General features: G+C 36.6%; 1 protein-coding gene across 1 annotated transcript in view; it reads left to right on the forward strand.

Moving 5' to 3' along the window:
- The window catches only part of PTPN13 (protein tyrosine phosphatase non-receptor type 13), a 196,595-nt gene that overhangs the window by 113,600 nt on the left and 55,988 nt on the right, over positions 1-27,007 (forward strand). The window contains exons 15-22 of the mRNA XM_049789778.1: positions 1,914-2,096; positions 3,670-3,832; positions 9,477-9,894; positions 10,041-10,138; positions 12,004-12,060; positions 23,483-23,572; positions 24,417-24,524; positions 24,973-25,104. Of these exons, the coding sequence (XP_049645735.1) occupies positions 1,914-2,096; positions 3,670-3,832; positions 9,477-9,894; positions 10,041-10,138; positions 12,004-12,060; positions 23,483-23,572; positions 24,417-24,524; positions 24,973-25,104 (1,249 nt within the window). The remainder of the gene's footprint in view (positions 1-1,913; positions 2,097-3,669; positions 3,833-9,476; positions 9,895-10,040; positions 10,139-12,003; positions 12,061-23,482; positions 23,573-24,416; positions 24,525-24,972; positions 25,105-27,007) is intronic.

The raw sequence follows: 27,007 nt of genomic DNA on the forward strand, positions 1-27,007 counted from the left end.
TGTGGCCCAAAAACAAACAAACAAACAAACAAACTATATATATATATATATATATATATATATATATATATATATATAATTGAGCAACCACCTCCATAGAAAGCAAAAGTAATACATTGTATTGACATAATTTTACAAACAGTTTTATTGCCACTTAGCCCTGCTCATTTAGTAAGATCTTAGATCTGCTGCCACACTACAAAGATTTGTGTAGTTAAAAGTACAGTTACAGACCCACAAGCCTTAAAAATGATCTGGGTTAGCAACTTTAATGTAACACATTGTCAGTACTAAAGATTTCCCTCCATCCACCATCCTCTTTTTTTTTTTTTTAGTGAGGTAAATTAGTTTTATTTAAGGAAATTAACCTGAAGAAATATGAGGGGAGAAGAGAGGGAGTTATGCGTTCTAGAAAGAATGCATGCTTCTCCAGAAAGGAACTAGCCTCCCTCCTTCCGTATGCAGTCATTTCTGTCCCTCAACACCAGATCATGGCAGCTACTGATCTGCTTTTCATCACCTTTTCTAGAATTCCTATAAAAACCATACAGTATACAGTTTCCTGTATCTCGCTTTTTTACTTCAAGTCATACATTAGAAGTTGGGAAACTACACCTGGCAGTGCTCAGGATTGATTCTTGGCTCAGTGCTTTGCTCCCACTAGTACTCAGGAGTTACTCCAACTAGTACTCAGGGAAACTTACGGTGTTAGGGATCAACCTCAGTCCTCCTGTATGCAATCCAGGTTTTCATCAAATTTAACCATCTTTCCAGACCTAGAAAAATACTTTAAGGCTCATTGCTGGGGCCAGACAGTGGTAGGGCATTTGCGTTGCATCGGCCAACTCCATAGGGACCCAGTTTGATTCCAAGCATCTCATATGGTCCCCCAACCCTTCCAAGAGTGATTTCTGAGTGCAGAGCCAGGAGTAACCCCTGAGCACCGCTGGGTGTGCCCCCCCCCAAAAAAAAACAATCAATCAATAAATTTAAAAAAGAATCATTGCTACTAAGTATTGTACTTATCAGTAGTTTGTTTATTTGACTTTGGGGCCACACTGATGGTATTTATTCCTGCCTATGTGCTCAGGGTTCAATCCTGGTGGCCTTGGGGACCATATAGAGTGCCAGAGATCAAAACAAATTCAGCCAGATGCAATCAAACACCCTACCCACTATACTATCTCTCCAGGCCTCAGTAGTTTATCTTTTCCTATTATTCCTGAGTATTTTTCTTTGTGCAGATCCAAAATACTTTATTAATATTTTTAATCAGTGGATATAAAACTAATACAATCAGATACACATATTTATATGAACACAGGTTTTCTCTCTCTCTTTTTTTTTTTTTTTTTGGTTTTTGGGCCACAGCCAGCGGCGCTCAGGGGTTACTCCTGGCTGTCTGCTCAGAAATAGCTCCTGGCAGGCACCGGGGACCATATGGGACACCGGGATTCGAACCAACCACCTTTGGTCCTGGATTGGCTGCTTGCAAGGCAAACGCCGCTGTGCTATTTCTCCGGGCCCGCCCCCACATTTTCTTAATCATGAAATTTTGAAGAGCAGAAGTTCTAGCAATGATATTTTACTAAGTTTTTTATTTTATATTTACTATTTTGTGTTCTATTTTATACATTTTGGTCTAACCTATGGTCATAAAAATTTCTAAATTTTTCCATTTCTGATTTGTTATCCACTTGATCTAATAGTCATACTTAGGGTGAAGTAATGGTGGGAGACTCATTTTTTTTGGCATGTGACTATTTCAACTATACCAATTTCAAATATTCAGCTTACGAATAACTCGACATTTGTTTACAATGACTATCTTTTCAACATTAGAACAAATTCTGTGTGTTTGTATCATTCTTTTACCGAAGTATATTGATTAAAATATGGCATTATTCTTACAGGTCTGCCAAAGACTGACAGAGTATGGAGTTCATTTTCACCGAGTGCACCCTGAGAAAAAATCACAAACTGGAATATTGCTTGGCGTCTATTCGAAAGGTGTCCTAGTGTTTGAGGTTCACAACGGAGTTCGGACACTGGTCCTCCGCTTTCCGTGGAGGGAAACCAAGAAAATTTCTTTTTCTGTATGTCTATTTAACCCCTTTTTATTATCTTCTTAAGTGGGTGTTAACTTCAAATGTAACATTAATTTACTTTCTCTAAGTAAATTTTAGAGCTAATATATCCTAATATTATCTTAGTTGCATAAAGTGTTATTTAGATTTTATTTAATCTCTGGTTTCTCAAAAGGTAATTTTTAAAAGAATATTACACATTTCCTGCCTGGTTAGATGCTCGGTTTACTTCAGTTAAATTACAACGAAGTTGTTGTCTCTGTAAATTCAGAATTCAGGCTAGGATACTAACTTCTCGTGAAGTCTCCCAATACATTTTAGATAGTTATTGTGACCGACCATCATCTTATTGTCCTTTGTCTCAAAAATAGTAGGCCTCTCATAACACCTATATTTGAATCTCACTGACTCAGAGATTTTCTGTATTTTCAAACTAGTCTCGGGACTTTCTGAAGTTCTAGATTGTGGTATATGCTCAGTATGTAGATGAAGTTGGAGAAGTGATTTTTAGAAAATATTGTTTCTGAAAGAACTATGAAATTTTAATTCTGTACATAATTTAAGTGAACATTGAAATGTAATTGGTATATCCTAAAGGCTAACCAAAAATATGCTTCAGGTATTTTTTTCCTTTCTGACATTGAAGAACTACTAAATCTTTAGTTTATTTCATAAAAGAAATACAGTCTCACTAGAACCATGTTCATAAGATTTTCATGATTAGGGTCTCAAAAAACCCTGACTAATTTACCTACAAACTTTTGAAATCAGTTCTAGATGTAATGTTTTCTTGGTGTTTCTGTAATACCCCAAATTGCATAAGATTATCAGATAATAACGCAAACTATTCCTAGATGTATATGAAGTTCTTTAACACAATTTTTTAACCCTCCTTTGTTTCTTCTATTAACTATTAGGGAGTTGGAGAAAATACCTTTTGACTTCTTTTCTCTCACAGCTGAATTCTTTTGGATAAATTTCTTGTCCATGCTATCAGTTAATACAGATAATCAATTACTATTTGTTTCAAACCTATACAGCTTCACAACCACGTGGAGTTCAATATCCATATTCTTCTTGAATGAATTACTGTTATTATTTTATATAGCAATAAGTCTATTTTTACTGAACTTTATTTTTTTCCTCAGCAGAGTTGAAACCTTTATTTCTAGTCGTTTCTCTTCCAAACGGTTTTAATATTTGTAGGCAAAGTGGCAAATAATAATTTTATTTGCTGAATTTGTACAGGATTACACTTTTTAATATCTATTCTGGATATAGGAAAATTTAGCCGGCTTGGTGGCGCTAAAGGTAAGGTGTCTGCCTTGCCAGCGCTAGCCTAGGAGGGATCCCCCGGCGTCCCATATGGTCCCCCAAGCCAGGAGCGACTTCCTGAGCACATAGACAGGAGTAACCCCTGAGCGTCACCAGGTGTGGCCCAAAAACCAAAAAAAAGAAAAAGAAATTTGATAAATGTAGTATGACCTATAGTTATATATCAATTTAATCTTTGCAGACTTTGTTTATGTAATAAAGTGATAGGAAAATATCTGATTGCTAACATCCCTGATTAATATTGTAGAAAAAGAAAATAACCTTGCAGAATACATCAGATGGAATAAAACATGCTTTCCAGACAGACAACAGTAAGGTATGTCAGTACCTGCTCCACCTCTGCTCTTCCCAACACAAGTTCCAGCTGCAGATGAGAGCTAGACAGAGCAACCAAGATGCTCAGGACATTGGTAAGAAAAAGTAGCTTCTTTCTGATGACTTCACATGCATGACTTCTTTTGCATACAGTAGAACTTTCACATTTAGAATAATTGATTAAAAAGTTGTAGGCTAAGAGATAAGTAGAGATGTAGAACTAAGAACTGCAGAACTAATTGTTTATTAAGTCAAGGGGCTGGAGCAAGAGCACAGTGGGCACAGCCAACCTAAATTTGATTCCTGGCATCCTAGATGGTCTCCCGAGCACCCTCTGGAATGACCCCTGAGTGCAGAGCTAGGCATAAGCCATGTGCATTGCTATGTGTGGCACAAAAAAAAAAAATAAGTTTGTCAGATTTATAAAGGCATCCAAATGAAGCTGAGACTTCAACTCTATATTTATTTTTAAAATATCCCCATATCATTCTGGTGATATCAACTCAAATGTTTATTTTGTGTTTATCAATAGGCTAATGGATATAAATGAAATTAGGTTATATTCTCTACCTACAGTTAGCTACAGTATTTGAGGTGATAAGACCAACATATGGAAAGCAATAATATATAACAGAGTTTATCATACAAGCCTCCTGTTACAGGCTACAGGAGAAAGAGAGGTGAGAATCTTAAATACTTGAATGGAGGCACTTGAATTGGAATGTGAAAGAACAAAGACTGTATTAGGCTAAAGGTAAATGAAAGGGCCTTCCAGATGAGGGAAAGAACATGGTAAACAAGGTTAGATTAGGGTAGTACACACATAAAAATGTAAAGACTGGGGTCAGAGCAATAGCACAGCTGTAGGGCATTTGCCTTGTATACGGCTGATCCAGGATGGGCCTTGGTTTGATCCCCGGCATCCCATAATTCCCCCAAGCCAGGAGCTATTTCTGTGTGCATAGCCAGGAGTAACCCCTGAGTATCACAGGGTGTGGCGCAGAAAGCAAAAGCAAAAAAAAAAAAAAAAAAAACGTGAAGACATAAAGCACAAGTTTGATGTGGCAGATTTCCGACCCATCAGTGTTATTTGAATTCATCTCCTGTTTGAAATTGAAATGAATAACCCTGAACCCGATATAAGTGATTAGAAGAGTGGTTTCAGTCCACTTTTAAAAGAAAGCAGCAGAATAAACTACTTCAGCGGAGTGGAGGTGGGGGAGAATATTCAAAACAGAAACCTTTAAATTACTCTTACCTATGGAAATTAAAGTTACTCAGTGTTTGCCTGGAGAGATAGCACAGTGGTAGGGCCTTACATGCAGCCAATCCAGGACAGAGGTGATTCGAATCCTGACATCCCATATGCCCCACCCTGCCCCCATGTCTGTCAGGAGTGATTTCTGAGCACAAAGCCAGGAGTAAGCCCTGAGCACAGCTGGGTGTGACCCCCCCCCCAAAAAAATTTACTCAGTGTCATGTAGTCAGAGAAACATTCAAGAAATTTAGAGTGCTGGCATTACCACAAATAGAATTTTTTTTTAAGAATCTTGTTTTGGGCCAGAGATCCTTGTTGAAGAGGCTTGGATTTGAGTCTCAACAACACTTGTCTCGCTGAGAACTGCAAGTGTGACCCTCAAGTACAGAAATGGGAAAAGTCCTTGAGCATAGCTGGCTGTGGCCCAAAAGCAAACCAAAGTTGATTTAAAAACTTGATGGAATAGCACCAACAATATTGTGTAGCAGACTTATTCTTTATATGAATAGTCTCACATCTGAAATCTTACAGAAAATATATTTCTTAGTATCATATTGGGGTTAAGGGAACTAGACGTTTCATAGCTTTTTGCAATCAAGATAGATCAGGACTATATTTTATTAAAATGAGATTTCAGAAGCCAGCCTGAAATGGTGGCTCACAGTCATTGGGAATTGAATACCTGAAATCTGCCTTTTAATAAACTTGCCTCAGTAATGATTTGTATGCCTGTAAAACTATTGTTATCAAATAATTTAACTGTTTCTCTTCTTTACCTGATTGCTAGAAAAGAAAAAGTTTCTATGCTTTCTATTTTCAAAAAACAGTGACATATCAATCTTCCTACTTAGAGTAATATTCTATCTATTACAAACCAGAATTGAAGACTGCAGCATATATGGTTTCATGTTCTATAGTGAAAAGGTTAGATAATCAAATTATGCTTCCGTCCTTAACATCTCTTACATTGATGAAAATTCTGATAGTTAAGAATGTGAACTATGGATTCTGCCACCACTCAGACCAACTCTGTCTTGTACACACATGCTCTGGCACCATGAGCAGATTACATAGATGCTCTGCCTCAGCTCTTTGTCTATGAGATGATAGTCATTACTGCACTTGAATTCACAAATCATGAAAAACCAATGAGTTTATACATGTAAAGATTGGCACTGGATAGTTATTCAATAAATATCTATTGTTATTGTTGTTATTATTATTGTCATCATCATCAACACTGCTAACAACTATCAGTAGCAATTAGTAAAAGAAGATAAATGACCTTTAAAAATTAACTGGATTTTTGAAGTCTAATTTTCTTTTTTTTTTTAAGTCTGATTTTCTTTACCCAGAAATTGCAAATGCTCCATTATATCTCAAAAAGTCGTAATAGCTATGTAGCCTTGAACTCAATAAAAGCACTTTAAAATGATTTTTTTATTTTACTTTTGGTTTGGGGGGCCACACCCAGTGGTGCTCAGGACTAACTCCTGTCTCTATGCTCAGCAAGTACTAGAAGCAGGTGAGGGAGCCATATAAGATTCCGGGATCAAATCTGCATTGGCCAAATGCAAGGCAAATACCTGATAGGCTGTGCTATCTTTCCACCTTAAGATAAAATCTTTTCTCAGATTTAATTAAATCTTTATACGAATTATTTCTACTTACTATCTTTTAGCTAAGAAGTAACAGCTATTAGTACTAGTTATACTATCTGCACAATTATAGTTTATCTGTATACTGATAGGCATGTAAAAATATGTGACTTTAAGGATTCGTTGAATATTGATGTTAGGAAGAACCTTAGGAACCATTAAGTTTGGAATTTTACTGATAAGAAAAAAAAATCTGAGAAAATAGTATCTTGCCTAAATTAGTAGTCAAAAGAGACTAGATCCCTGAATCTTCATCTCATACCCAGTACTTTTATCTAATGATTCTCCAAAGAACTAGTTCTCTGGAATTGGATTAAAAATCAATGACCATTTATTGAGCACTAACTACTTGTAATATACCATACTAGTTTTCTCTTCAGAAGGCATAAAATTAAGTTGACAATATAAGGAGATGCAGGAACTACCTAAGGGCCTGAACAATGACACAGACAGAAATGGGGAAATGCAATAGGGAAATGAGTATGAAACTAGCAAGTCTTTGACTGAAATCTGAAGCATTAAGGGATAGATTCCTTCTAATGTTCTTCTAATGTCCCTATGTCCTGGTAGTCCGTGTAAGAGTAACACAAGAGCAGGAAAGAGGAGGTAAACTACTGGTTTGTGATCTCATCTGGATATCTTGGATATATACAAAGCTATAATTCTAGCCAGGAATAGACTATAAATGCATTTAAGTAGTGTGTTCCCTGATATGTTATGGCCCTAAAAAGAATAGTCAGGTTTTATTCCCATTGAAGTTTGGTCGACTTGTTTTTTCTAAAGATGAAAAAAATACATTTGGTATAAAGGCATTTCCTGGTCATTGAATCTGTAAGATTCAGTTTTGTGTCTTTCACTAAAGGCAGCTCTCAAGGCTTAAAGAAAGCAGGGAGAGGAAATAAATGTTGTCTGTTCTAATGAAAGCAATATATGTTAAGTTCATTCCGAGTTTTTTGTTGTTGCTGTTTCTGGTTTTTGAACCAAACGCTCTTGGCACTACAGGCAGCTCAGTACAATGGGACTTTTCCAGCAGTACTCAGGGAACTATGCAGTACTGGGAATCAAGCCCAGGTCTCCTGCATGCTCGCCAGTCTATTGTGGGATTCTTTTAACCAAACTTTCATATTGTTGCCATGTTTTATTTTGATGTCCCTTTCTACCACAGAGAAAGAATGTTGAATTTTCCCAATGGCAACAAAACATGCTTATTTAAACTTTATTCTGATGCATGAATATTAAAAACCTTAGTGTTTCCTAAACAATGTCTGCTATGAAATATTTATTATTAATTTTCATAGGAATTAGAAGAAAAGTAGGAAGGATTTTAAAGACCTAAGTGAGCAATTATTTTATCTTTGGGGGGGGGGTTGGGCCACACTCGGTAACGCTCAGGGGTTACTCCTGACTATGCACTCAGAAGTCACTCCTGGCTTGGGGGACCATACGGGACGCTGGGGGATCGAACCGAGGTCCATCCTAGGCTAGCGCTGGCAAGGCAGACACCTTACCTCTAGCACCACCGCGCCGGCCCCTTTTTAAGGAAAAATTTTACAACTATTTTACATAGTGTGGTCAAGTTAAATGTTTTCTGTTTACTTGGCAAAAGAACCAAAGAGGGTGCTTTGTAATGTGAATTCCTAAATTACTTAATATTCTGCATTTATGATTCCTTATTTACTTAAACATATTTTAATGCTATGATTCTGTGATACAGTGCATTTCTTAATCTTGTGTCCAAATAACAACACAACATATGGTTCTACATTAAAGAAGGACCAACTACTTGTTATAAAGTAGCACAAAATTTAGCCTCTAAAAGAAAATGAAGGGGCCCAAAGTGGTGGTGGAGCAGTAAGGCATCGGTGCTAGCTTAGGACGGACCACGGTTCGATCCCCAGCGTCCCATATGGTCCCCCAAGTCAGGAGCGATTTCTGAGCTCATAGCCAGGAGTAACCCTGAGCATCACTGGGTATGGCCCTAAAAACAAAAAAATAAAAAAGAGTAAAAGAAAATGAAATGAAACTAGTCACAAAGAGGGTTTCTTCAGTGTTTATTAAGAAACTCAAAAAAGACATGAAAAAAAATCATATTTGGTTCTTATCTGAATCCTTTGCATCAGTTAAGCCATTTAGTCAGCAAGGAAGAAAGGTGGAAATAGCATAGTAATAAGATGGCAAAAGAAATAATTTGCCTTACAAGCTGTTTGGGTGGGGGGCAGCAATTTTACTGAACTATAATTCGCATACCATGCAGTTTAACAGAATGCATACAGTTCTGTGGTTTTGGTATACTCCAGGTTGTGTAACCATCACCACAATCGACCCAAAGTTTTTAAAACTATAATAATCAAGGAATTTATCTCAAGGTAAAGCTCTCTGTTTTCAGGCATGTTCTCACCACATAAGCCTATCCAGGTTTCATCTTTCCCTCTCCCCATCCTTGAGTTGTTTGTTTATTAGCAAAGGTACTGCTAGGATTAAGCATTATTCTGTCAAATGTCATTTCATTTTTAAATTAAACCTGTAATTGAGAAATTTGGATCAGTGAACTTAAAACCCAAACATCCGAGACTCGTTAGCTGAAGTCAGAAATGTTCACTAGGCCTTAGCTGTGTGAGAAGGCCAAAAGGATGGAGAGAGGATATGAAAACCAGGATCTTTTTACCCTCTTTTAAAAATCATTGACTGCTACACTTTGAAAGCTTATACTGGCAGGCACCCAGATAATAATGAGCTGCATGCTGTGTTTCCTTTCTAAAATAGCTCTTCTCATAAAGGTACTGCAGTGTTTCTAGCATGTAAAGCAATCCTATTTCCTTGTAGAGAGAGCTTCGTTTAGGAGCCTGAATCTGCAAGCAGAGTCTGTTAGAGGATTTAATATGGGACGAGCGATCAGCACTGGCAGTCTGGCCAGCAGCACCCTGAACAAACTGGCTGTCCGACCTCTGTCAGTCCAAGCTGAGATTCTGAAGAGGCTATCCTGCTCAGAGTTGTCGCTTTACCAGCCATTGCAAAACAGTGCAAAGGAGAAGAGTGACAAAGCTTCATGGGAGGAAAAGCCTAGAGGGATGAGTAAATCATACCACGATCTCAGTCAGGCCTCTCTCTATCCTCATCGGAAAAATATTATGGTTAACATGGAATCCCCACCACAAACCATTGCGGAGTTGGTAGGAAAACCATTTCACCAGAAGGCAAGATCTGATACAGAATCTTTGGCAGAAGTCACAAAACTTAATAAGTAAGAGCATGATTGACTAACCCAAACTACATATTTGTAAAGTCTACATTTCATACATTTATTTGCTTTTGTTTTAACATTTTATTATTTTGACCATATTTTTTACATTGACACTTCCCCCTCCTACCTTCCTTTTCCCTCTTCAGTTCAAAGTCTGTTGCAAGTTTAAATAGAAGTCCTGAAAGAAGGAAACATGAATCAGACACCTCATCTTTTGAAGACCCTGGTCAAGCCCATGTTATAGGTCAGCATGAACAAGCTTACCTTCTTTCTCCAATACCCCATAGTGAAAGTGAATGAAATCATGTTAACTCCAAATAAATCTGGCAATTGGGACATAGAACCCTATACATTTTCTTTTCCTTTAATTTCCCTTCTTAAATTCCAAAACTGAATACAGACTTGTAGACTACTTAAAATGCACCATCTCAAATTAAAATTTTATTTTACAAGTGGTTGTTTCATGGCACAAATGCTTTCTTAGTTTCCTCTAATTGGCCTGTGAACAGTCAGAATAGGCTTACCAAGATAACCCCAAAACTGCTCTGAACCACAGCCTTTCTTTGGATTTCACTTAGAAGTATAAAAGAGTGAATTCCACCACTGCTTTTTATTTCAGAGAAAGATTTATGTGGACTCACTTTCAGCTTAGCATGAATGGGGTTGTCTAGAAAACATACTTTTTTGAAATGTGGTTTGGATGGTAGCTAGAAATTTTGCTTTTTGATTGACTTCACTTTTTTCTCCTTGCTAACTGGGAGCTGCTAAGTTTATAAAGACTGTGCCTTATAAGAGAAATGATTTTGTATTCCTTTTGCTTGATGCAGCTTAAATGGGAGTGCACTTTAAAAAAAAATCACTCGGGCCCAGAGAGAGAGCACAGCGGCGTTTGCCTTGCAAGCAGCCGATCCAGGACCTAGGGTGGTTGGTTCGAATCCCGGTGTCCCATATGGTCCCCCGTACCTGCCAGGAGCTATTTCTGAGCAGACAGTCAGGATTAACCCCTGAGCACAGCCGGGTGTGGCCCAAAAACCAAAAAAAAAAAAAAAATCACTCGTGGGGCCAGAGTGATAGTACAGTGGGTAGGGCATTTGCCTTGCATGCAGCCGACCCAGGTTTAATCCCCAGCATCCCATATAGTCCCAGATATTGCCAGGAGTGATTTCTGAGCACAATTAGAAGTAACATCTAAGCATTGCCAGGTGTGGCCAAAAATAACACTCTTTCAAAAGAGACGATAAAGGCATTACTACTATTCATAATAGGAAATAGATGCGTAGAGGAAATAAGAATACTTCTGCTAGTGTTTTACCAAATCTTCACTTTTCCTTAGACCCAATGCTTTGTTTACTTAACCTTAATTGCACAGATCTATAAAGTACTTTCTCATCCTGTTATTGGACTAAAGTTATTTAGAATAGGGAAAGTTAAAAGAAAACTTGATAGCAGTTGACAAATATTTATAGAAAATATTATTATGTAACTTTCCACAATGTCCAAAGATTCTACTATCATTTGTTGAAATTGCATTGGTTTAAATAATGTAAAGGTATTTAAGGCAATATTTTATCATATAGTAGCCCTATGTATTCAAATTACCCTAAGCACCAGTTCAGTCTTCTAGAAAATACTTTTCAAAGTATATTTACATAAATGAAATATCTTGTAGATTCTTAGCTATTTTTTTATAAAATGCTTTGAGATGCATTTAAAAAAAACACAGAGAAGATTAACTCCCATAGGCACACTTAAACTAAAATATGAAAGTTAATTTTCTGCATTTATGTTTTTCTTAGTCATTTTATTGAATATTGGATTATCTTTTAATATTTAGCAGATATTTAGAAACACAGCTTATTTTTGTCATTTTATTTTTACACGAATATAGCATTATCAGAAAGAGTACATTTGTGTTTAAATTTATTCTGAAGAACAAGTTGATATGTTTAACTTAGATATTAAAAATAGTGGCATTTTTCTGAGTATAGATAAGAGAAAATGTTGCCCTACTGTTTCATTTATTTTTTATGAATTTATCACAAGAAATTGCTTCTATATCTAGTACCTGGCAATTTTATAAACTGTCTAATAATTTAATTTATACCACAGGAATGCCTTTGCATAGTTCTGGAAATTCTTCATTCCAAGTACCCTTAAAAGAAAATGGTAGGTTTACAAAAGTGTTTTTTCCCCTTATTACCATTATTTCTTTTATATACTATGAAATAGTCTCAGAACTAGTAAATGAAGTCCTCAGTTCCGTGCCAGGAGTTTAGGCTTTACTCTCCAGTCAAAGAAGAGTGGTAAATTTTCACCTCATGTATATATCGTAAATGATTTCAGCCTAATGTTGACAAATTAGGATTGACAAATTTGGTATTAACAAATTAGAGAGAGGACTCTACTGGAACACTAGGGAAGTAAGTCCAGGTTCAAGGGATCATTAAAAATGGGGTTTTCTTAGGTGTGGGGATATTTCAGAGTGTTTGAGGAGCAGAACTCAGGCTTCTTCCTCTAGTATAAGCAAGGTACATGCTTAGCCCTGTGGGCGCTCTCTGCAGCCCTTAACTAAGGCAATTCTTTTAAAGAGCTGCTTGAGCTAGATCTTGAAATAGAAAGAGGATTCATTCAGACAGTATGAGTAGGAGCATCCATGCTAGATGTGATCAGAGATGTGGAGACATGGGAGAATACAAGAAGACCCAAGTGTCTCGTCATAGTTATGTATGGACAGGAGAAAGCTCCATAATTAAACATGGAACAGCTCTGAGTCCTGTCAAAATGTCACCAAGCATTTCAACCTTGAGGTTCATATTTTAAAAGAACCTGAGAAGAAACTAAGTTGCAGGGAGAGACTTGTGCAGATTTCTTCAGTGGATTTACTGAAATGGTTTGTAAATTTTTAGAATCTATACTACTATACTAGGTTTCACATGACTTTGTCTTTTTTAGCTCCTTCTAACAAGACTTATGAGAAAAACATACTTTTTATGATGATAATACTACTTTTCTCCACAAATGTGATCTTACCCTCAAACTCTTAAAGTTGAAATAATGAGAATTCTGATAAGAAACAAGTGTGCTAATCAAATGTATAATAAAGTTAAACTTGATGGCATTTTATATATAAATTATTGATTTAAAGATTATGTATCATATCATTGACATAGTTGACCATAATACATTTGTTTCCAGGTAAGTGGAAGAGAAATTATTAAAGTAAAAGAGAGACAGAGAGACAGAGAGACAGAGAGAGAGAGAGAGATGATAGATAGAGAGAATATAGCAACAAGAAAATTTGTGAAAATTATTGTATCTCACAATGAAATCATTAAATTATTGTCAGAAGGTTTAGAAAGCTCTTGTTGCTAGTTGATCATTCCATTACGTCTTTTATTTTTGAATATTTGGTGGTTTCAGATACACATTAGTATTTAAATTGGGGTGTTCCTATGGCGTTGACAGCATTAAAGAAAAATTGAGGCTGTCATGCAGATGCAAATGTAGCCATGCTGTCCAGGAATTCTAAACACTATTGCTGATACTGTGGCTTTTGTGGGGTGTGTTTTTGGCTGCCAGGGATTCCCGAAGTACAAGAAGGTGGGGGAAGGGTGACTGCACTCTCTCCAAAAAAAACCTGGTGATATCAGCTCAAATTCCTGCATACCGGGGATCAGTGATGTCTCTTCTAAGAGCCATAGATGAGTGGTGAGGAGGTGATTCTGGATGAAGGGTGCAGTGAGAATGGCTTTGACAAAGCAGGGACTTGGCTCACCCAGTTTTTCTGAGATTGTCAGCTTTCAGCTGTGTACCTAGAATTTTTCATGGCTTGGTTTATGTCTCTTTTGAGGATTTAGTGAGTCCATGGAGCTGACCAGTTGTAGACACGGCATATGCATTTGTGGGCATCCTCGATGAAGTTTTAATTGTAGTTCTAATTTTTTGAAAACCAAGACATACATGCAAGCAATAGATTAAGTTGAACCAAATAAAATGGATATTTTGCACCAGAGTACAATTTTGTATAGTTCTGCTCTGTAACAGAAAACACCTAATAATTTTTCAAGATAGGAAACCTTTCCCTGGGAGTACCTTTACGTCAAAAAAAGTAAAAGTATAGAGTCAGAGAGATAAAACAGAGGCTAAGGTGCTTGTCTTGACTTACCACAGTTAGTCCCTCAGCACTGTCAGGAGTGACCCCCAAGCAGAGAGCCAGAGTAAGACCTGAACACTATCTAAATTGACTGAAACCTCCCTCCCCCCAATAAAAATGCCATGTTTTACATTTCATAGCAAATAACATATTTTTAATTTTCATTTAAAAGAGAATACTTAAAATTAGGGTATATAGTCAAAAAAAGAAACTAGTGAATATTAAACTTCAAGTGACTGAATTTATGACTTTATGATGGTAAATGTCCAGCCCGGAGAGATAGCACAGCGGCGTTTGCCTTGCAAGCAGCCAATTCAGGACCAAAGGTGGTTGGTTCGAATCCCGGTGTCCCATATGGTCCCCCGTGCCTGCCAGGAGCTATTTCTGAGCAGAGAGCCAGGAGTAACCCCTGGGCACCGCCGGGTGTGGCCCAAAAAAACAAAACAAAACAAAAATGATGATAAATGTCTTGCGTGGACTGGTTTACACCTAAACCAACACAAGTACTGGGATGTTCACAGTGTGAAGAACTATCTTAATCTCATTCTTTAATCCCTTACTGAATCACCACTACAAATCTATGAGGCGAGATCTAATGTTAGTTATTTTTCATAAATGAAAAATTGGAGCATAGTTGAATTGTGCTGAAGGTAAACAGAACTGGTAAATACTGGCATTTTCTCTAATCTACTCCGCTCCTACTCTTACTTATATGGGTATTAGTATTGCCAGCTAAGCATATAAAAGATGCTGATAACAGTTTATATAGAGATAAGAAACTGAAATGTTTTTTAATACTTTCTGATGGGAAAAATACAGTCTTCTGCCCATACCATACATGTAGGAAAAGAGTAGTTTCTTGGTTCTTAGACTTCCAGAACCAATATGTTCCCTCTTACCCCATATAAAGGAAAGGCCTTTTCCTTCCCATGGAATACACCTGTACTCTGGTCAGCTTAAAGACAAAGCTGCTCTTGAAATTTTCCTTAATCTTAATATCCTTAATCCAAATATCCCTTAATCTATGCCCTATTAAGAATTTGGTTTTCTGGGGCCGGGCGGTGGCGCTGGAGGTAAGGTGCCTGCCTTGCCTGCGCTAGCCTAGGACGGACCGCGGTTCGATCCCCCGGCGTCCCATATGGTCCCCCAAGAAGCCAGGAGCAACTTCTGAGCGCATAGCCAGAAGTAACCCCTGAGCGTCACAGGGTGTGGCCCAAAAACCAAAAAAAAAAAAAAAAGAATTTGGTTTTCTCAAGTAGAGCATGGCAAACTTGTCTTTCCAAATAATCTGAGAAACAAAAAAAAATTAAATTTCTTGCCCATAAGTTAAATATAATTATAATTTTGTGTAGTTCCTTGCTGATCAAGATTACTAGAAAAGCATTAATGAATGGATTAAAGACCAGTCAATAAATTTTTTTTTTTTTTTTTTGGTTTTTGGGCCACACCCTGTGACACTCAGGGGTTACTCCTGGCTATGCGCTCAGAAGTTGCTCCTGGCTTCTTGGGGGACCATATGGGACGCCGGGGGATCAAACCGCGGTACGTCCTAGGCTAGCACAGGCAAGGCAGGCACCTTACCTCCAGCGCCACCGCCTGGCCCCATCAGTCAATAAAATTTATCTTAACTTTTTATGCGCCCCAGAGACTCATGAAGAATGTGAAATTTGAGAGGATAAAAATTCATGAGTCTTCTCATGAAATTGAAATGTGCAAAGATTTGCATTTTGCATATGTCAAAAATATGCAAAAATGTCACTAATTGTGATTTAAGAAATAAGGAGCTTAACTTTCCTAAAATAAGCATTTTTTAATTTTATCCCCGGAGGTATTTAAATAAAATGTTAAAACTGTGTCTATCCTTCCTCTGACCCATTTCATTCAGCATAACACTCTCCATATCCATCCATGTATAAATGAATTTTGATACTTCATTTTTCTTAACAGATGCATAGTATTCCATTGTGTAGATATAACACATTGTTATCCACTCATCTATTCTTGGACACTTGGTTATATGCAGGTTATGGCTATTGTAAATTTTTTTTTTTTATTTTGCCTTGCAACACCCTGATGATTAATGATGTGGAGCATTTTTCATGTGCCTTTTGATCACCTGTACTTCTTCTTTGAGAAAGTTTATATTCATCTTTTCTTTCCATATGTTGATGCAGTTAGAGATTTTTTTCCTTATGAAGCTTTACCAGTGGCTTACATATTTTTAGATATTAATCCCTTATCAGATGGGTAAGTAATTCTCAATTTAAAATAGGTAGTCTTTGTATCCTGGTCACTATTTTCTTAGACCCATCTGTTAATCTTTGGTTGCACTTGCTTGGTCAGAGATGTTTTATCCTTATAGGTGCTTTTAGCTTCAATATCATGAAGAGATCTGCAAACATATCTTTAAGGTATATAGCCTTATGGTTTTAGTTCTGATATCAAGATCCTTAATCCATTTTGATTTGACTCTCGTGCACTGAGGTTTTTTTTGTTTGCATGTAGCTGACCAGTCTTTCTAACATCACTTGTTGAAGAGGCTTTCCTTGCTGCATATGATATTTCTTACCCCTTTATCAAAGTTTAATTTATCATATATTATTTGATCCTATACCTGAGAGTCAGTCTCAGGATATTCAAATTTATTCCTTTGATCTGAGGGTCTATCTTCATTCCAATACCATGCTGTTTTTATTGATTACTGCTTTATAGTACAGTTTGGAATTGGGAAAAGTAATGACTCCCATCATCTTTTTCCCGAGAATTGCTTTATCTATTTGTGGATTTATTTATTGTTCCATATAAATTTCAGTAGTATTTGATCTGTCTATTTCTTTGAAAAATGTCATGGTTATCCTTATAGGGATTGTATTAAATCTTTGCAATTCTTTGGAAAGTATTTCCAAAATACTTTCTACAAAATATTGCCAAGATATTTTGTATTACCAAAATATTTCTACAAAATACAAACTTCAAAATATTGGAAAGTATTTTAATGATGTTAATCCTCCCAATCTATGAACAGGGGTAGTGTTTCCATTTCCTGTGAAGAAGTAATGTTTTGTAGTTTTCTTTAGATAGGTCTTTTACCTCTTTAGTTGATTCTGAAGTACTTGATTTTCTGAGACACAATTGTGAGTAGAATTTTTTAATATAGTTCATCTCTTTCATTATTTGTATATAGAAAAGCCATAATTTTGCACAGTAATTTTGTATCCAAGCACTATACTTTTTTTGGGGGGGTTACACCTGGCAACACTCAGGCGTTACTCCTGGCTCTGCCCTCAGAGGATGCTCCTGGCAGGCTCAGGGAACCATATGGGATGTTGGGATTTGAACTGTCACTCGTCCTGGGTCAGCTACATGCAAGGCAAACACCCTACCGCTGTGTTATCTCTCCAGCCCAGCACTTTACTTTATAATCTTTTTTTCCTAAAATTTTTGTAGAGTCTTTAAGATTTTCTAAGTATAATATTCCATCCATAAACAGTGAGAGCTTGACTTCTTTCTTTTCTAGATGCCCTGGATATTCTAGCCTAATTTCTATTGCAAGTACTTCAGTACTATATTATATAGAAGTAGCAAGGAAGTGAACAACTTTGCCTTGTGCCAGGTCTTAGAGGAAAGTCTTTTAGTTTTTCCGATTAAGTATAATGTTTGCAGTGGGCTTGTTGTAAATGGTTTTGATTATAACTGTACTAAGGAAGTTCCTTCACTTCTCATCTTTTTGAGAGTTTTTTCATGAATGTGTGGTGGAGGAAGTTATATTTCACTTTAAAATATTTTTTGACATTTTTTAAATTTATTTAAAGGAAAATATCCCATATTAGACACAATTGATCATAATACATTTGTTTCAGGAAGAACAAAGGCAAAGCTATTTTAAAAATATTAAAAAAAAAAAACCTAACGAGATGAAGAGAAAGAAAAGGTTCAGTAGCACATATATTTTTGAAAATCATTGAATCACCAATTAACTCATCAAAGGCCTAGCAGAAGGTTTAATAAGCTTTTCTTCTTTTTTATTAAGGATGAGTTAAAGAAGTACAGCAAAAACATTGTGAGAGTGGCAGTTGTTGTTTGCATAGGCTCAGCAAAATATGGGGGACATGGAAAGGAAAGGTCTTGGCCTAAATACAAGGAGACCTTACCCCTAAAGTTTTCTGGCATAAGATTGGCTCCAGGCATACTAGGTTGTCCAACCCAAGTCATTGTCTATAGTGCCAATAAACTTTTTTTTTCCGCACAGTCACTGTTGTGGGTGTTAGTTTTCTGTAGTTAAAGATCCTGGATTCTGTGCATATCCTACATCGAAGTCAGGATGATGAACTTTAAAATATTTTTAAAATATGAGGCTGGCTCGATAGCACATCCAGTACAGACCTTGGTTTGATCCCTGACTTCCCATATGGTTCCTCGAGCCAGGAGCAATTTCTGAGCATAGAGCCAGGAGTAACCCCTGAGCATCACAGGGTGTGGCCCCCAAAGAAACAAAAAAAAATATTTTCAGAATTTGTTTTGGTTAATAATCAAATAGTCAAAAAATTTTTGATAATTATCTACCTGACTCAGCTTTATAGATTCTAATCATTAAATCTTTCAATATTTATACATTTACTTACATTACCATCTTCCTTCATAATTTCTTCTCCATTGATTTTGTTTATTTAACCAATAGGCAAGTGTGGTTTTTTTTTATATTGCTGTGTGGATAGAATACAAATACTGTTGGGTTAGAATGATAGCACAGCAGGCAGGGCATTTGCCTTGCAAGTGGCTGATCCGGATTTGATTCCCAGCATCCCATATTGTCCCCCAAGTCTGCCAGAAGTGATTTCTTAGTGCAGAATCAGGAGTATCCCCTGAGCACCACTGGGAATAACCAAAACTAACAGACAACCAAAAAAAGAATACAAATACCTTATAATATTTAGTTGCATACACACATCCTTCTTTATTCACATTAATGAATCATTTATCTAGATGGATCCCACCAGTCTTTAAGAGTTGGTTTTCAAAGCTTCCCTGGCTAGACAAATAGTGTTTCCCTATTCAGATCTTGTATTCAGACTACATATTTAGTTTGTCCTAAAACTGTTTCTGCTTTCTTTTCATCTCAGCTTTTTTTTATATCTTTCTTACTGCTTTATGACCATCTCTATAATCTACTTACTAAGGTCCTGCTATATTTCCTTTAAGTCTTCTCCCTTATTTCTGGCAGAAAGAATTCTCTTTTCTCCCATAGATCTGATTAACTTACACTGCCTTTGTAATTTAGCAATTTCATCGCCAAATTTAACATTTTGTTAAAGGCTAAGTCTTCTATAGACTTCTCCCAATAGGCTTCTCTAGATTGATCTAATTTAATCCATAGTTAATACATGACCTTCTTCATTCAGACTATTTCATTTTGTTTTCCCAAATTTCTTGAGGAAATGAGGGTTGACAGTAAAGTCAACACTTTAATCACCTTAAAAAATTAATTTAGTGAATTCTCAAGTCTAATTGAATTTGAATATGCACAGCTTAATTTATTGTTTCCAGATAATAAATCAGCTATTATTATCAGTGATTATTGTTCCCAATAATATTTAGCTGGGAAATGTTATCTTTGTATGTATGTCTAACATACTTATTAGTCAAGTATGTAATATAAATAAATAATCCTATTAGTATATATGTTGTAAAAGAAAATAAAATGACATTTTTAGTCATGAAATCAGTCAGTACCTTTTCCTTTTAGCAGAGACTTCTCAGAAACATTAAGTATTGAGAATTTTGGGTTGAGAGGGATAGCATAGACAGAGGGTAGGGCAATTGTTTTGCGTGTGGATAACCTAGATTTGATTCCCAGCATACCCAAGCCCACAACGAGTGATACCCAAGTGCAGAACTAAGAGCAAGTCCAGAGTACAGCTGGTTTGGCTATATATATACTCTGTGTGTGTTTTGTGTGTGTGTTTGTGTTTTGTGTGTGTGTGTGTGTGTGTGTGTGTGTGTGTGTGGAGAGAGAGAGGGGGGGGCAGGGAGAGAGAATTTTATAATTGAACTCAGACGCTTAACATAAAACTGTATAAATACTGCATACAATATGGTCCTGAGTGTAACTCTGGTAGAACACATGAGTGACTTGCATGTCTGGAGCCCTGAATCTGAATGCTTCAAGTCATTAAGGAGCAGAGAAATAGTTTAGTGGGCTGGAGCTTAGGATGCCCAGATTCAGTCCCTAACCCCAAAAGGTCCTCAGTATTCTGGGTATATATAGCTCCTGAGTACGAATGTGTCCCTTCTAAATAGTAATATCATTTTGCCAAGTCTTAACTAATTCATAGGTTATAGATTTTTTTAGAATAGATATTTCAGATAACGGATTTATTTTTAGACTATATAAGGAACTTTTGAAAGTCAATAACAAGAAAGGCAAATGACTCAACTAATGAACAGATATTTATATGAAATATACAAATGACAATAAGCATATTAAAATAATCACCATCATTATTCAAAAGAAAAATGAAAATTGAGTTGTGACACCACTTCATACACTTTTTTGTTTGTTTTTGTTTTTGTTTTGCTTTGGTTTGGTTTTTAGGCCACACCTGGTGACGCTCAGGGGTTACTCCTGGCCATGTGCTCAGAAATGGCTCCTGGCTTGGGAGACTATATGAAACGCTGGCGGATCGAACCCCAGTCTGTCCTAAGTTAGCACGGGCAAGGCAGATGCCTTACCTCTTGAGCCACTGCTCTGGCCCCTTCATACACTTTAGAATGACAACAATAAGGAAGACAATAGCAAGAGTCAATAAAAACATGAAGAAAGTGGAATCCTCATACTTTGCTTGTATGAGTACAAAATGTCATTGTTTGGAAAAACATTTGACACAGAAAATCTACTTTAGAGAAATAAGAGCACACGTCCACATTAAAATGTCTATATAAATGATGATAGCCTAAATGTTAATGGTAATATTAAACATTTTAACTGGTCACCAGAAGCCAACTTTAAATCAACTGATATACAGTTTTTGCAATGTAGCTTGTTCTTATAATGGAAGGGTTATAAATTTTTTTGAAACTGCCTGGCTGTCCATTGATTAGGTTAAACATCTTGGAATACATTTCTTTCTCTTTCTCTCTCTCTTTCTCTCTCTATCTCTCTCTCTATATATATATATGTATAATATAATTACATACTGTAATATAAATTTTATGTGGAAGAGAATGACCACACATAGTCTGGTATTTTGATGGTAATTTCATTAAAATTTGGAAATAATAAATTTCTCCTATAGTAAATTTTAATTAAAAAGAGAAGAATTAAGATGTGTACTACAGAGCTATAAAACTTCGATTACTTAGTGTTTAAGGGATAAGGTTAATTCTGGAGTGCTGGTGATAGTTACTATTTTCTTAAATTAAGGTAGTTGATTTCTAGAATGGAGTTTAACACTCATATTATTTAGAATTAACACATGTTGTTGTAAAATAAGTTTACTACTTATTTATAACATTCGAATCTTAAGTTCATACATTAGCAAATCTCTGATTTTTAAAAAGTTTCAATATGATTAAGAACTAGTTAAACTCTCTACCAATACCTCATGCACATATACTGTTTGAACAATCAGATCATATTTGACATTTAGAAGTGTATTTGTGGCCTAGAAAGACAGTGCCGGGGTTAAGGCTTTTTTGCTTTGTACTCAGTGAACTTCACTTGATCCCCAGCACAGCACACAGTCCTCAACACCATCAGAAGCAATCACCAAGCACAGAACTAGGATTAGCCTCTGAGGTCCGCTGGCTGTCCAGGATTTTTTTTAAGTGGATCTCCAAAACCATAGAGATGTGTCGTCTCTCAGTTCTGAAGGCAAGAATTCTGAGCTCAAGGTGTGAGGAAAGGACCTCTCCTTGGCTTGCAGACAGCATCTTTCCTGGCCTGGTCCTTACACTATATCTGTGAGCGCAGATTCCTCTATTCTGTCAAGACAACACATCCAGAAGACATCAGTTTCTCTTCAGGTTTCTTTAGACCCTGTCTCCAAATTCTTTTATTGTTTTTGGTTGGGTGAGTTGGGTTAGGAGGAATACCCAGCTGTGGCCATGCAAGACAGGTGCCCTATCTGCTATACTATCTCTCTGACCATTCAAAAACTTTTGAATTAAAAATCTATCTTCTGAATTTAGTTCTATATTAAGTTCATCCCTACATGGAGAATATTGCTCCTTTCTCCTCTCTTATCGAATAAACTTGTCTACCTTCTTTCAAATACCATTGTATTGTCAGGCAGTGAAATTTGGATACTCCAGTATATAAACTGGGAGAGAGACATGATTCAACCCAAAATAAAGTTTGTTTATGCACATTTATATGAGTGATTGTGTGTGTATAAACGCTCAAGTTACCATATAGATGAAGTCATTTTCTTAACACAACATCAGTTATGGTATCACATTAAGTGACATCAGTTTAATTGAGGATTATGAATTATCAGCCTACTTTAAAACAAAAACCTTGGGGGGAAAAAAATCTACTTTTAAGTATATCTGGTTTGGGGAGCCTGGAGTGATATAGTACTAGGACACTTGCCTTGCATACGGTTGACCCAGGTTTGATTTTCAGCATCCTATATGGTCCCTGAGCAGCAGCAGGAGTAATTCGTGAGTCCAAAGCCAGTAGTAACCCCTGAGTACCACCATGTGTGCCCTCCCCCTGAAAAGTAATAAAATAAAAGTAAATTGTGATTCAGATAGTCACTATTCTATTTAGTGTTGATCAAGTTCTAAATTCAGACATTTTGCTGGGCAGTGTTCTAGTAGAATATTGAGCAAATCATGAATATTATATATTTTCTATCTACTCAACACTGATTAAATTGCTACCTATTCAATGAACTTACTTTTTAAGTTAAAATTAAGGAAAATATCGGAGAATGTAAATTTAGACTTGTCGTTTCTAATGGGATTTAAAGTCTAGTTTTTGTTGTTGATATTTACTTCTGAAACATACCGTGACTATTTTAGTTATTACAAAAGTGCCAACTACATAATGAAAATTTTTAGTATGTGGAACATTGTCAGATTCAGAGTATTATCTGTGAGCTACAGCAAGATATGGAATCAAAAAACTAAAGTTTAGGGATTAGCTCTTTCATCTTCTATTTGAATATATTCACTCAAATTATTTGACCTCTTGAGATTTAATTTCTCAATCATAAGTAAAATATAGTTATTCCATAGGAAATAATTTACAAAGAATCAATATAACATAGACTCATTTTATAAGTCACTATAAAATATAAGACAATAGTAAATATTTTAAATATATCTTAAAGTGAACAATTTATTAATAAACTGAGAGCATTTAACTTGATTCATACACAGAATAAATGCCCAGGCATGTAATATTTCTTTTAAACTTATCTATTTCAGCAGATGTGCTAAACAAAAGATGGAGCATAGTCTCTTCACCAGAAAGGGAAATCACATTGGTGAACCTGAAGAAAGATGCCAAGTATGGCTTAGGTAAGTCACTATAAAATTCTAAAAGGAAAAAAGCTAATATAAGCACTGACCTTAAATATTAGCCACTTCTGATTAAAATTCTTGGTGCTCACATAGTTGAAAAGTACCAGAGATTAGATGCACAGAAATAAATATTTCCATAATATTTTCATAGAACTTAACAGCCCCATCTAACAGTGACTTGATAATCACACTTGATGAGTTTCTATTTTTACCTATATATGTCAAGTAGATTGTGTCATTGAATAGAATCATGAGCATTTTTAGTGGGGAGTGCCATACTCAGAGGTGTTCAGGGGACCCTGTAATGCCAGGCATCAAATTTGGTGCTTCTGGGACCTGAGAGATAACATGGAGGTAAGGCATTTGCCTTGCATGCAGAAGGTCGGTGGTTCAAATCCCAGCATCCCATATGGGGACCATTTGGGGACCTCGGTTTGATCACCCAGTATCCTATATGGTCCCCATATGGGATGCCTGCCAGGAGCGATTTCTGAGCACAGAGCCAGGAGTACCCCTGAGCACTGCTGGGTGTGACCCAAAAACCAAAAAGAAAAAAAAAAATACTTGGAGGTTTTTGCATGCAAAGCATGGCCTATCTCCCTTTCCCCAGAAAGTCTCTTTTTTTGGTTTTGGTTTTTTTGGGGGGCCACACACCAGTGACGCTCAGGGGTTACTCCTGGCTATGCATTCAGAAATCACTTCTTGCTTGGGGGACCATATGGAACACTGAGTGATCGAACCAAGGTTTGTCCTAGGTCAGCCGCGTGCAAGGCAAACACCCTACCACTGTGCCACCATTCTGGCCCCGCAGAAAGTCTTTTTTATATGCACTGTTTTACAGGATTTCAAATTATTGGTGGAGAGAAGATGGGAAGACTGGATCTAGGTGTATTTATTAGCTCAATTATCCCAGGAGGACCAGCTGACTTGGATGGACACTTAAAGCCAGGTACTTTATATTTTGATAATTTTTTAAGTTCCTACTGATATTTGTACAAATTGCAAAAGTAGAGCTGGAGCAAAGCAAATTCTGGGGAAAGAATATATCATTTTCTGAGATACAGCATGGCTTTCTCTTTGTAGCTACAAAGACTGGGTTGAATGTAGCTTTTCTGAGAAATAGGATGGTTTTTTCCTTGGAGTTGAAATACTGATTGAGCATTTTAATTTTTTTTCTTTTGGGAGGGATTTAGTTTTTTTTATCTTGGGCCACACCTGGAAGTGCTTACCGTTGGGTCTGATCAGGGATTACTCCTAGGTATATTCTCAGGGATCACTCTTGATGATGCTCAGGGAACCATCATGGTCTAGAGAACAAAACCCAATTAGCTACATGCAAGGTAAGTGCTCTACCCATGTACTGTCTTTCAGACCCCCTGAATTGTCTTTTTCTCCAGGGGACCGTTTGATATCTGTGGATAATGTGAGCCTGGAGGGGGTCAGTCACCATGCTGCCATTGAAATTTTGCAAAGCGCGCCTGACGATGTGACCCTTGTTATTTCTCAGCCAAAAGAAAAGATATCCAAAGGTAACATGAATGTCTCTCAGTATGCATTCTATTTCACTTTCCACAATTTGTTCAAATTTGGTCAGAGCAATACTTTGGCCCAAAAACTGGGTTTCAGTTCCTTATTTCCTTTCTGGCAATTTAATAGACTTAGTTCTAATGGTTTTTATCTTATTTATCTATATAACTTACTTACCATTCCAAGATTTTGTCTTACTCCTCTGTAGTTATATGAGCACTCAAAAAATGCATTTGCTATGCAAATGTGGTGTCATTTAAATAAATTCTGATGATGTATTTAAATAATTTCTTAGATGAAAATTCCAAGTCAGAATCTTTTATAATGTATAATTAATGTAGTTTTGAAGTAGATATCATTTACTTTTCTTTTTTTTTTTTTTTTTTTTTTGCCTCACTTGGCTGTGCCCAAGAGATCTTATATGCTGGGATAAAACCTGGGTCATCTGTGTGCAAGACAAATGCTTTACCCTTGTATTGTCTCCAATCCCTTAATGGTTACCTTTAAAGTTCTTCCCTTAAGGCCAGAGAGTTACATAGTAGATATGCCTTTTATGTAGCCAACTTGAGTCTTGTCCCCTGAGCCCTCCAAGAGTGATTTCTGAGTACATAGCCAGGAGTAACTCCTAAGCACCACTGGTGTGGAACAAAAACTAAAACAACAACAACAACAACAAAAAAAAGAAGTCCATTTCTGAACCAGATTATGAAAATGAAAAGAATAGCAAACTTAATTTTCAAAAAAACTTTTTATGGAGCCAGGGAGGTAGTGACTGAGCATTGCAAAGTGTGACCCAAAAAGAAGCAAACAAATGAAGCTTGTTTTTTAAATGATTGTCTTGTAGCATAGCAGCTAGGGCATTTGTCCTGCATGTGGCCCAAAAACAAACAAAGAAAAAAAGAGATTGTCTCCCAATTCTTGTATTCTATATAGAGAAAAGCACTTTATGAAGATCAGATGACTCACCCAATTGTATTACTTAAACCCTCTGGAAATACAGTTGCTTCTTGTACAAAGATAAGGTGATGTCTCAGTGCTACCCTATTTGCCTTGTGCTCAACTGTCACAGTACCAAGTGGGAAGAGATGTGAGAGAAGCGCGTAGGGCTCCCGCATACAGTGGGCAGTGGAAAGGCTTCCTCGTGAACTCTGATTCTGTCTCCACCAAATCTACTTCAACCCTGAGCCAGTATTGGTTAGGCCTCCATGTGCTCTGTAATCATATATCAAATGATGAATAGAAAAGTGCTTATCTTTTACATTGTGAAAACTAAATGACATTATGCTTTCAAAAAAGCATATTTCAACACATATTAATGGGGGGTTTTTGGTGGAGTTTTGGTTGGTTTTTGTTTTGTTTTGTTTTGTTTAGTGTTTAATGTTTGGGCCATACCAGACAATGTTCAGGGCTCTGAGCTCCAGGGATTACTCCTGGTTCCCGGTAGAGCTGGGAGGACACTGTGCACTATGCTAGGGATAGAACCCGAGTTGGATGCATGCAAGGAAAGCACCTTAAACTATCTCTGTACATGTTAAACTATACTACTATCTCCTAGCCCCAGTTATTATTAATACTCATTTTAACAACCATAGCCAGATCTGGAAACAAGTCAAGTGCTTGAGAACAGAAGAGTGGCTAAAGAAATTGTGGTATATATACACAATGGAATACTATGCAGCTTTTAGGAAAAATGAAGTAATGAAATCTGTTTCATACATGGATGAATACTGAGAGTACTAGCTGAGTGAAATGAGTCTGAGGGAGAGGGATAGACAGAATTATCTCATTTGTGGGATATAAGAAAAATAAAAATAGTATGGTAATAATATCCAGAGATAATAGAAATGAGAACTAGTCCATGATAGGAAGCTTGCCACAAATAATGGAGCAGTGAATTTAGTGTAG

This window comes from Suncus etruscus, chromosome 16 (genome assembly GCF_024139225.1).
Source record: "Suncus etruscus isolate mSunEtr1 chromosome 16, mSunEtr1.pri.cur, whole genome shotgun sequence".
NCBI classification, from domain to species: domain Eukaryota; kingdom Metazoa; phylum Chordata; class Mammalia; order Eulipotyphla; family Soricidae; genus Suncus; species Suncus etruscus.